The sequence below is a fragment of the Brassica napus genome, chromosome A3, assembly GCF_020379485.1.
Source record: "Brassica napus cultivar Da-Ae chromosome A3, Da-Ae, whole genome shotgun sequence".
Lineage (NCBI taxonomy): Eukaryota > Viridiplantae > Streptophyta > Magnoliopsida > Brassicales > Brassicaceae > Brassica > Brassica napus.
The window spans coordinates 30,860,101-30,872,802 of NC_063436.1; the positions used below are offsets into that span (position 1 = coordinate 30,860,101).

General features: G+C 33.5%; 2 protein-coding genes across 2 annotated transcripts in view; both read right to left on the bottom strand.

Moving 5' to 3' along the window:
* The window catches only part of LOC106350458 (acetylserotonin O-methyltransferase), a 37,474-nt gene extending 36,466 nt beyond the window's left edge, over positions 1-1,008 (bottom strand). Inside the window, exon 1 of the mRNA XM_022717086.2 lies at positions 28-1,008. Within this exon, the coding sequence (XP_022572807.2) occupies positions 28-807 (780 nt within the window). The 5' untranslated portion in view covers positions 808-1,008. The remainder of the gene's footprint in view (positions 1-27) is intronic.
* A 600-nt stretch (positions 1,009-1,608) lies between these two features.
* Positions 1,609-5,561, bottom strand: LOC111214354 (acetylserotonin O-methyltransferase-like). Its single transcript, XM_022717088.2, has 2 exons — positions 4,750-5,561; positions 1,609-2,312 (listed from the first exon to the last, which is right to left on the bottom strand). Exons 1-2 carry the CDS (start codon positions 5,530-5,532, stop codon positions 1,992-1,994), a joined length of 1,104 nt encoding a protein of 367 aa, XP_022572809.1. The 5' UTR covers positions 5,533-5,561; the 3' UTR covers positions 1,609-1,991.
* Between the last annotated feature and the right edge of the window lie 7,141 nt (positions 5,562-12,702).

Genomic DNA, 12,702 nt, shown 5'->3' on the forward strand with positions numbered 1-12,702 from the left:
AATAGAGAGTATGTAAATGAACTTGACCTTGATGAAAACGTTGTCACATTTGGGAACAGAATCAAACATATCACCTCCGACATTCTCAACACCATCCAAGACTTGAGCAACTTCAATAACATGAGGAAGATCAAAGTTAAATCCTTTGATCCAAGGAAACTCCTTAACCAATATTGCCAGGGTCTCTCCGGTACAGCCTCCTACGTCCACCACCGTAGCCACGCCTTCGAACAAGTCGTGACAAGCTGCGGCGACACGTGGCACCACGAGCCTTGTGTGACAAGCCATGGCCTCGTTGATCACATCGTTGAAGCACGGGTTATCCTCTGCTAAAGCCCACAGATCCTTACCGTGCACGGTATCAAACGGTGGTGGATGTGAACCGTTGGCCGGAGAAGAGACGACTGAACTCAGCCTTAACCATGGAGCTAGTAGCTCGGGACTTGTTTCGAAGAGAACGAAAGGAGCCAGAGACTTGCCGTCACGTTTTGTGATCATCATACGGCGAGAGAGTGGCGTGTTAGTGTAGCCTGTGGCTAGACCATCTTTTGTGGGGACTTCTTTAAAGACTCCTTGGTGCACAAGAAATCTCATTATACGGTGGAGATGCGACGGAGAGGCAGAGACTGCACCGGAGAGCTCGGCTAGTGTCACTGGCTGTGACGGATGGTTTTCAATGGCTTCTGGTATCTTAAGATCGATGGCACACTTTGCAGCTGCTATATCTGCAAAGCCAAAGACATATCTCCAAATGTCTAGAGAAGCTTTAGCTTCTTCATCCAATAAGTTTCTTTTACTTTCTTCCATTTCGTTTCTATGACGAGTGATTTGTGATTTGAGGGATTAGTTTCTTTATAGTGTTTATAGAATGAGGGCACAATAGTAATTTTGGCTTGTAAGAGATGATAGCAATTTTGGCTTGTAAAAACATTAGAAATTTCGGCACCACATAGGAAGAACCCACATGTTTAAAATGGATCAATATGTGTGGTGTTGTCCATGGGTTGTTGCTCTCGGCTTATATGCAGAGTAACAATGAAGGAGGGGGTGGAGAATTGAATGAGAAGTGGTAACAAATATGAGCCAAAGGACGTTATTGGCAATCTTAATTACTTGGACTGAATGTTGATTTTAGGCGTTACAGATGTGATTTTTGGGAAGCCTAGTAATTTAAGTTAAGCTTTAAGGCGCCAAAACGGAAAGTATTCTAAAATGCTCTAGTGACTTTGTTTAATGCTTAAAAAATGCTCTAGTGCTAATATTTAAATCTTAGTATCCTTCAATAATCTCACTATCTTTTTCATTTTCTAATTCCACCATTAGTCTAGGTTTCACTTTTTTTTTTTTTCATGCGACCAGATTCTTTTTAAGTGGCTTTTTGGATATAATTTTTAATTATTGATGACCAATATACTACAAAAATCACATGAACAAAGATAATAAAATTATAACATGTATAATATAATTCAAACTCGGGTCAGGCAGTATGATATGTTTTCGGGTTAGTCCACTCTGTAACACTAAATGTGTTCTTTCCGGAGTCGACCGGATCAGCCAATAGGGTTTATCAAAAAAAAAAATAGTTCAAACTCAAAGGCAACAGAACAAAACTCAAATAAATTAATAAATATATAGATATAAACAACTTATAAGTGCAAGTCAGTGTACCACATTCAATAGCACCTCCTTAATCAACGAAATTGATAAAAAAATAAGTGGAGGTACAAAGAACACACGCAACAATTCAGTTACTAAAAAAAGAACAACACAACATGGCTGGTACTGAAACAAGCCTTGATTATTACGACACAACATAACTGATACGTAAACAAGCCTTGATTATTCTGACACGACACAACCATTCACACTTAGCATAACTTCTCACACGCGTACTACTTAACCGATAACCGCAAATAGATTCAGTTTTCTCGAAGTAAATTTTGGTTTAGCTCTTCCCTAGCTTGGATTAACCCTTTCATATCTTGCTTTTATCACCGATATGCTATGATAACACACTGAACATCATCAATATCCCTAACTTCATATCGGGCAAAACCAGCTTCGTTAAGAACAAAGTCCCACTCTTTCAAAGTTCGTTCTTTGCCTGTGGTTGTGTGAGCCATCATCACCATATCAAGCATCAATCTCACATGCTCTAACTTCTCATCTCTGTCTTCCACTATCATCGCCTTTTTCTTCTCTCTGATTACAGATTCCACTATCAACACTTTCCCGATATTTGGTGAGACAGCTTCTTTGCAATTCTTCAATATTCTTATGCAATCTTTGTCTCCCCAATCATGTAACACCCACTGTCATCATTTTTCAACAGTTTAAGTTTCAGATATAACTAGTCAATATCATGCATTGAAATATGATTTAAGCTTGCACCAAAAAAAATATGATTGAAACCGCAGATCTTTTATATGAACAAATATGTTTTTTTTAAGGCTCTCATATTTCAAAGGGTCTCACAAAGAAAATAAAGAACGAATAACCTCATCAGTTAAAGAAATAATTTGGGGAAAAAAAGCCTGTCAATTTTTTTTCAGAGAATATACATTAAATAGCCCAATTTCAACCTTTCATCTATAAAATATGCTACAAATTTTTCATCTGTTAACCAGTGGTGGTAATCCAGTGGCGCTAGAGGAAATAAATCCAATACATCAAACTCTGGTTCGAATCCCACTGGCCACACAGATATGAACTATTACTTTCAGCTCATTTGAATGTCCATGAAAGAGTTTATCCGTGGACTGTACCTCCACCCAGAAGTTAGATATGTGTTTTTAATAGACTCGGGTTCAACCCTTTTTTTTACAAAAAAAAAAAGAAGATTTTTCATCTGTTACTCATCAATCTTACAAAAGAACTTAATCCTTTAGCAAAAAAAAAAAGAAAATCAATCTTACAAAAGAAGGGGTTGCTTTTAAAAAGGATGTGTCGTCCTTGTATATTGGTTAATATCTGGGAAAAACTGGTAGTGGTTGCTTTATTTATTTGATACTAGAGATAGTGGTCGCCATCAATTGAATCTGTAGTTTTGCATCATATCATATATCGCGTCCCAAATAAATAGTCATGTGTTTTCTTCCTCAAATAGTCATGTTATTTCGACAATGGATTCTGAAAACTTTTTGAAAATTTACACCAAATACCACATTCATAGTACTACTTTTTATGTCTACACTAATCAATTTTATCTTTACTTTTAATGAAAGGTAAAAAACATTTATACCCGTAGGATTAACTAATCTAGACTTAGAATTAGAGTTGATGAGTGGGTTAGGTATTTAGAATATAAAATTTAGAATTTTAATAAATATATAAATAAATACTTAAAATATATACTATATTTTTTTAAAAAATAGTTTCAAACGTAATTTTCGATTATCAAAAACAAGTTTAAAATAATAAAAAACATTTAAAAAAAGAGAAATTCTCTAGGATAGACCTAAAAAAGTTTTTATCACAAATATAAACCTTAAAATAAAAATAACCAAAATAGACTTAAATATTTTATCAAAAGAAGTAAATATACACTTATACACCTAGGGTTAATTAATCTAGACATTAGGGTTTAGAGTTAAGGGGTGGGGTTTAGGATTTAGGGTTTAGGGTTTAGGATTTAAGGTTTAGAGTTTAGGGTTTAGAGTTTAGTGTTTAGGGTTTAGAGTTGAAGAGTGGGGTTTTGGGGATAGAATTTCAAATTTTTTAAAAATAAAAAAAATTAAAATTTTCAAAATAAAAAATGCTATTTTGGTCATTTTAGTTTTTGAGGTCTATTTTTGTGACAAAGACTTAAAAAGATCTATTAAAGAGAATTACCCAAAAAAATTCAAAAAAAAATTATAAAAAAAGTTTAAATTTGAAAAAGTATAATTCGAAAACATAAAAAAATGAATTTTTTATTTGTTTTTTTTTATTTATTTAGATAATGATTTATTATATATATAAAGAATAAGGGTATAAGAGTCTTTTGTCACTTAATGAAAAAAATATTTTTGAAAATGTATCTTTTAGTGGTGGTAAAATGAAAAGTGGTACCATCAAAATAGTAAACATGAAATTTCCCCAAATTTTTTCTTTTAAATTTTGTGTTTACATCCGAACTTTTCTCTATATGTGAAACCATAAAATTTCAAGCATGTAATACATTCATTCCTTATTGTAAGAGAATACTTGTGTTTTTTCTGAAACCATAATATTCTCTATATGTGAAACCATAAAATTTCAAGCATGTAATATATTCCTTATTGTAAGAGAATACTTGTGTTTTTTTTTGACCGAAGAGAATACTTATTATGTTTATGCATGTACTTTAGGTTTCTTCAAAATATTACAAAAAAGTCTCTTTAAAATAGATTATTTGTTTTCTCATGCAGTCAGCACATTAATAAATTAAAATAATGCATAACAAAACAATCATATTAAATCAAACAGACAATGAAAACTACAATAAAAACAATAGAATGTATACACAAAGGTTATACGATATACGAAAAAAAAAATCATATCATAATCTATACTTAAATACGAGGCTTATTGCAAAATGAAAAGAATGATGATATTTCACATATTATACTAAAAATATTCTTAGTTCTTAAATATGCATTTTAATTTTTTCTTATATGTTGAAATTAAGTTTGATTTTGAGAACGAAATTAAAGATGTAAGAAAAAAAAGCTGACTAATAATAGACTGATAGTTAATCAAAAGAACATAGAGTATGAAAATGAACTTAACCTTGATGAGAACGGCGTCACATTTTGGAACAGAATCAAACATATCGCCTCCGACATTCTCAACGCCATCCAACACCTGAGCAACTTGGATAACATGAGGAACATCAAAGTTAAATCCTTTGATCCAAGGAAACTCTTTAACCAATATTCCCATCGTCTCTCCGGTACAGCCTCCTACATCCACCACCGTAGCCACGCCTTCGAACAAGTCGTGACAAGCTCTGGCAACACGTGGCACCACGCGCCTTGTGTCACAAGCCATGGCCTCATTGATCATATGGCTGAGGCATGGATTATCCTCTGCTAAAGCCCACACATCTTTACCGTGCACCGCATCAAACGGTGGTGGATGTGAACCGTTGGCCGGAGAAGCGACAACTGAGCTCAGTCTTAACCATGGAGCTAGCATCTCGGGACTTGTTTCGAAGAGAACGAAAGGAGCCAGAGACTTGCCGTCACGTTTTGTGATCATCATAAGGCGAGAGAGTGGCGTGTTAGTGTAGCCTGTGGCTAGACCATCTTTTATGGGAACTTGTTTAAAAATTCCTTGGTGCACAAGAAACCTCATTATACGGTGGAGATGTGACGGAGAGGCAGAGACTGCGACGGAGAGCTCAGCTAGTGTCACCGGCAGTGAGGAAGGGTGGTTTTCAATGGCTTCTGGTATCTTAAGATCGATGGCACACTTTGCAGCTGCTATATCTGCAAAGCCAAAGACATATCTCCAGATGTCTAGAGAAGCTTTAGCTTCTTCATATAATAAGTTTCTTTTACTTTTTTCCATTTCGTTTCTATGATGAGTGATTTGTGGTTGAGGGGCTTGGGTTTTTTATAGTGTTTATAGAATGAAGGTATAATGGTAATTTTGGCTTGTAAGAGATTATTGTAATTTTGGCTTGTAAAATAAAAACAATAGTAATTTCGGGACCACATAGGATGATAGGAAGAACCCACATGTTTAAAATGGATTTAATGTTCCGAATCTTCCGGTCAGTATTGTCGTTCAGGAACTATATCGATTCAGTTATTAGAACTTTTTATGAGGAAATAAGATCTGACCACTTGTTTGTTGTTTTTCTTTGTTTATCACTGTCGAATATTATTATAGATGAATTATTTTTCTTTCAGTCTTTGTTTGGAGTTTCTGCTAAAAGCCTAAAACTGTAAAAATGGGATGTTAGCCCTTGATGAATAATTTTTTTTTTTGTGTGTGTGTGGACTCCTAGCAAACTTATCTATTACAATACTAATCGTATTCGGATTCCACATGGGCTTCCCGAAGCCAGGAAACAGGTCAGTTTACGGCCATTACTCTCAGAGCCGTGCCTGACATTTGTAAGATTAGAAGCAAGTAAAAAAAAATTTGGCCCTATAAACATTTTTTTTTACAAAAAAAATCAAAAATTTTATGATATACCGAAGTTCCGGCACCTTGCATATTCTACCCTTACATGTTTTACCACCTAAGCTAATAGATTCTTAACTGAATTGGCCCCTAAATTTTGTTTTAACTAGACAGGCCCTCAAGCTAATGCTTGATCAGCCTCCATTGAGGCACGGCCCTGATTACTCTGATCAAAAACTTGGTCGGAAACGATCGGTGGTTTAGTCTACGTACTCATTTTAATACATGAAACTTAAAGATATATATAACCTATGTTACATGGAAACGGAAGCGGGTACGTGGAAGCGGAAGCATAAGGAAGCGCAGAAGCGAGATTTTTTAAAATATTTAGAAGCGGGTACGTGTTGGAAGCGTATATCCATATATAAATAAAAATATATATATATTAATTTTTAAAAAAATTAGGACTAAAAATTATATGATTTAAATTTGAAATAATGCATTTATTTATTTATAATAATTTTGAAATAATTTTATATTAAAACTGTAAAAATACACATAAATGAAGTTTACAAAAAATATTATATTAATTATTTTTAATACTTCATAAATAATTGACACAATATATTTCAATATGTACTATATCTTTAATAAAAAATCTCAATGCATAAAGATAATTTATAGTATTATTTTTAATATTTGTATATTAATAACTCAATATTCATTACTATTAATTTTTTTATTTTCTATAGATTAAAACTATGGTTTTATATTTTATTGATATACATTGCATTTTTTTTTAAAACGGAAGCGTGATTCCAAAACGGAATCGCAAGCTTCCAACAAGTTTTTAAAGAGAATATTTTAGAAACGTTTTGGAAGCGAGATTCCGCAAGCTTCCACAAGGTTCCGATTCCGATTCCGGTTCCGAAGCGGAAAGCGGACGTCCGATGAAGCTTCCGTGCAACGTAGTATATAACACTAATGATTAAGAGTTATTTTATCTGATTTAAGCTTTAATTTTGCAACACCTATTAATACAACAAAACACCTCTACCAATATTCCTAGCAAACCATTCTCAAGGTCTATCAACCAAACGAACAAATATCAGCGTAGCTGTCAAATATCTTTAGATGAATGACTTCTGTTATATACATATTTACATGTCGATGAGATTTCTTCTAAAGCAAGTTGATTTATGAAAATCCAAATTCCTTTTTTTGTTTCCAAAATTTCTTGCATATCAGTTTTTATCCTATATTCACACAAAAAAGCACACGTTAACACATGGAGGTGATTGGTTGAGCTTTATTACTCTACTTTAGCTTTATTTATTTTTAAATCACTAAATTTTATCAATCATGTTGTAGTTTTATTTTTAAAAATTAAAGTATACATCAAGTTTTTATTTAGTTTTATCAATCATGCTTTAGCTTTATTTTTAAAGCTACATAAAAAAAATAAAACAAAACTTTTTCTTATGTATTTTAGACAAAAATACTACATCATCTTTTTATAAGCTGTAGAATCTGTAAAATGAAAAAAATATCTATAATATCAAATAAATTATATAATCATAATAAAACTTTTATAAATATTTTAATTTTGAATGTGAGTTTTTTTAAGTATTAAGATATTTAAATAATATAAATATTATTAACATATCACATTTTAAATTACAATAAATTTTGATAATTTATAAAAAATATTAATATAAATTATTTTATTTATATATACAACACAAATTTCATATATTTTATTTTGAAATATCTACAGCATATAACTTACAGTTATAACAAATTTAACTACATCAAAAGTCTATGTAGAAAAGTCTACAGTAACAACTTTACATCTACAACTAATTTATCTACAGCTAAACATTTACGGCTAAATTTTTAAAACCACAGTCGAACCAATCATCACCATTAATATACTATTTTCAGCATTATATATTGAGATTGGTATTTACAAAATTTCTAGTTTATATATCGAAAATGAATCCATTCGTTAAGTCTCTTCAGAAAGTTTGCAACGACAACTAAAAAAGTGCGATTAGAAATTACGCTATGCGTGTTTTGATTTCCTTCAATGTTAATCGATTTTGGGGGCAAAGATAATACTCCTTTACACAACTTGGGGTTGCTAGTAAAAGTTTTGTCTTTAACCGTGTTTACTTACACTAATGATATGCATACACTAATTAGATCACTGATTAATTAATAATATAGTGTAGTTAAGTATTTGCAATTAGAGATTAACGTCCCATATACATATTGTTAGTTTTATATTAATGTCAATGTATCACCACACAGGAGCGGATCTACGTGTTAGATACGGGGGCACGTGCCCCCTGCTCTTTTAGACAGTTGACTTAGGTATTAGGATAGCACTTGTTTTGTGTGGAACATTTGGTAAAGTGCCCCTGTCTAAATTAGGGCTGGGCAAATAAACCGAACCCGAAAATCCGAACCGAACCCGATCCGATAAAAATGAATCCGAACCGATCCAAACCCGACATAAATACCGAATGGATCCTGTTTTTTGGTATATTGGGTTATAAGTATTATCCGAACCGAACCCGGACCTAAATGGATATCCGATAGAACCCGAAACATTTATAATAACAAAAAGAACTTCTACCAAATATAATCTTAATTCTTAATATGTATCTAAAATACTGTAAGATATTATTGAACTTCTAAAATAATTATCTATTACATGAAGGTTGATGGTAGAATGTAGCGGTTGAAGCCTAAAGTTTTTTTTATTTTGGTTTTGTTTTCATTGAATAGTGTTTCTCATTTCATGAGAACTTAGTTTTTGTTTTATGATTTCATTTATCTAGTTTTCTTTCTATCATTAACTATGTTTATCTTTTGCTTGATTTTGAATGATCACGTTTGATGTTTTTATTTATTTTTGAATCGATTTTACTTATGTTTTGGCTATTAAAATATGTACAAATCATGTATTTTAAATCCGAAGAACCGATTTTATTTATGTTTTAGTTACAAAATAGGTACAAATCATGTATTTTTAAACCGAAGAACCGATTGAGACCCGAACCCGAAAGTACAATGGGTTATACCGGTTCTTTGAAGATTTACTAACCCCGACCCGAATCCGATATAAACCGAACCGGTCCCGAACCGAACTTTTATATAACCCGAATGGGGTTGATTTTGATAAACCCGAAAAACCAAAACCCGAATGGATAAAACCGGAATCCGATTGGGATCCCGAATGCCCACGCCTAGTCTAAATCATTCGTTTCAGGGTTTGAACTCCTGTATCCTATCTTTCCTGCTTTTTGTTTTAATATTAATTGATATACTTTTTATTGTTAACATACCCTTTTCATTTGTGTATTTCTCGTTGCGTAGTTATTGCTATTATATTTTCCTTTTTACATTTTATTTCTTTTCCTGAAGCACATTCTAAGAGCTTGATTGGTTTCCCCGCTACCACCCGCAAACGCAGCTTTTACGGTTGGTAGCGGTTGACAGCGTTTCGAAACAATCATCCAAACCGTTACAAATCGCTTCAAACCGCTCCGAACCTCTTAAAATCAAAAGCTGGTTCCAGCTAGCGTTTGCGGTTGCGGGCGGTTGCGGGAGGATAATTTTTTTTTCTTTTTCTTTAAAAACCATATAAATACAAAATTAAAAATATTCAATAAATTTTTTAAAATGGAATTATAAAAATACTAAAATATATCTATTATATTTTAATTAATATTATAAAATTTTAAAATAAAAATATTTTCTATAATTTTAAAAATTTTAAACTATAACTTTGAAAATATAATTTACATATTTATTATAATATTATGATTTTTGATATTTTTATAATTATCTAAAATGTAAATATTGTTAATTAATTATTTAACCGCTGCTGTATTTGGTAGTTAACCAGTCATAATTATCCCGCAAACGCACCAATTTTTAACCGCAGAACCAGTCGTACAAATCTCTTAAAACCGCTAGAAACCGCAACCACCCGCATCCGCAAACGCCCGCAGTCGCAATCGCAACCGCTGCGTTTGAACCAGTCAGACCCTAAGTCCATTATTTTCACGGTAGATATTCATTGTTTCTAGTAAACAAATAAAACTCATTAATTATAAATAGTTAACAGAAAAATTAAAATAGTAAATAATACATTATTTTTATTTAATATTGTAAAGTTTAGTTCTTTATAATATAATGACCGAAAGAAGCTACTATTTATTTTAACATATTATTATATATATAACATAAATTTAAAGATTTATGTATTTTAATTTAATTTTAACTGTAAAGTTTTCTAATAATTTCATTAGAAATTTTCATGTGTAAAAAATAAATATTGCATATTATTTTTTGTAGCTTATAGTAAATTATGTTTTTTGATTAACATTTCATAGCATATATATTTAATAAATTTTTATTTTATTTTATATTATTAAATATATTTAATATGTGCCCCGTCGAATAGTTTTTCTGGCTCCGCACCACACATACTTAAATCTGTTAAAATTCATATTAATTGTTAATATAGGAACAACTGACGCATTGTATGTCTAAATATAATATACCCCGTGGTGGAGTGTCGCAAATGTCGTGTTTAGTGTTGCTTTCTCCATTTTTAATGATTCCTTCGTGCAATATTAATATTGCATATCTAGCTAATAACAAAAGTTGAGATACAAATACTTTAATGGTAACTATTAGAGTTATATGTATATACCGGTTTAGTGTAACTCGGTATGGTTGGTTTAGTTTCCTTTAGCTTAAACCGACTATATATATAGACATGTATGTACATTGTAACGGATTAAGATGATCAATAATATCATTCATTTTCCTAAAGCAATCTTGCTTCTCTCGTCATCATCTTCCTCTTGATCGAGCTGTAAATCGTCTAATATGGTATCAGAGCTACTCTGATTCTCGTTCTTCCGCTTCGTTTCTTCATCTTCTCAACTCTGATCAGCTCTTATTCATCGATCATGAGCGTTTTCTTTCATCCTTCACTCATCGAAGTTTTCACGATTCTTCTTCGACAAGTTCTTGCGATCTATCGTTTCGGCGTTTTCCTCCTTTCTTTGATCCGTTGGTGAATCGCTTGCGCTTTGGATTGACGATTTTCCACTTTTGCCATGAATCCTCAAGATTCTGAAGCTTCGATTCCTGGAATGGCTCTGCCGTCGCTCTCCGATCCAAACTCCAATCCTCTTTTCGTTCATCATGCCGATCATGCTGGTATCTCCCTTGTTTCTGAGAAACTTGTTGGAATTGGAAATTTCAATAGCTGGCGTAGATCGATGCTTATGGCGTTAGGTGCTCGCAATAAGGCTGTGTTTGTTACTGGTGTGTTTCCGGATTTGGATGCGAATCATCCTGATTATGGTTCTTGGTCACGCTGTAACAACATTGTGAGTACTTGGATTGTGAACTCTGTTGACAAGTCGATTGCGAAAAGTATAATGTACTTGGAGACGGCGAAGCAGATGTGGCTGGATCTTCATGATCAATTCAAACAGAGTGATGGACCAAGGACTGCTGAAATTAAACAGCAGATATATTCGGAGATTCAAGGTTCACACACTGTGAGTGTCTACTACACCCGTCTTAAGCAACTATGGGAGGAGCTTAAGAATCATGATGCTCCCTACACGTGTTGCTGTGGCCAGTTGGATTGTGCGAGCCATAAACAGCTAGCTCAACGGGATGAACAAGATCATATTCTCAAATTTCTTATGGGCTTGAATGACACCTTCACGGCTACTCGGGGACAGATATTGATGATGGAGCCTAAACCATCTATCTCGAAGGTTTTCAACTTGATCTCACAAGAAGAACGTCAACGATCTATGAAGTCTGCAAGCAATGTGACTTTCCAGACTAGTCATGCTGATTCATCTCTGGAGCCGGTGGTTGCAGCTTACTCTGGAGGATACAATAAGCAGCGACCTCGTCCCATTTGTTCTCATTGTGGTCTCTCTGGTCATACTGTGAGCCGCTGTTACAAATTACACGGTTATCCTCAAGGATATAAGCCTCCCAACTCGGCGACCAAGCCACAAGACATGTCTTCTACCAGGTCTACCTCGCAGCAACAACATGGGTCTAAGGCTTCCACTGTGGCCAATATTACACATGAACCTGGAGGTATTACCATGCATGATCATCAGGGTACTCGCTTGGGGACAGTCACACTGGATCAGGTTCAGAAACTTCTGAATATTCTCAATACCAACTCTGGTAGTTCTGAGACCAACTATTCTCAGATTGCGGGAAGTGTACTTAAACTCTCTGATGGATCGGTCTCGACTTTTAAACCTCAACCTCATATTGTTCCTATCACCACTGATCATGCATCTTCATCTGGTAAACTTCTTACACATACACATTTTATTTCTGCGGGAATGAAGAATGGCCTTACTTTTTCGTCTCAATCTTGGGTGATAGATACAGGGGCAAGTTGCCATGTTTGTTCTGATTTGACTCTGTTTTCTAGCACTACAATGATTTCGAATACGGTTGTTACTTTGCCTGATGGTTCTCGCATTCCTGTATCTCTCTCTGGCACAATCATTCTTTCATCTCAGTTGATTTTAAAGACTG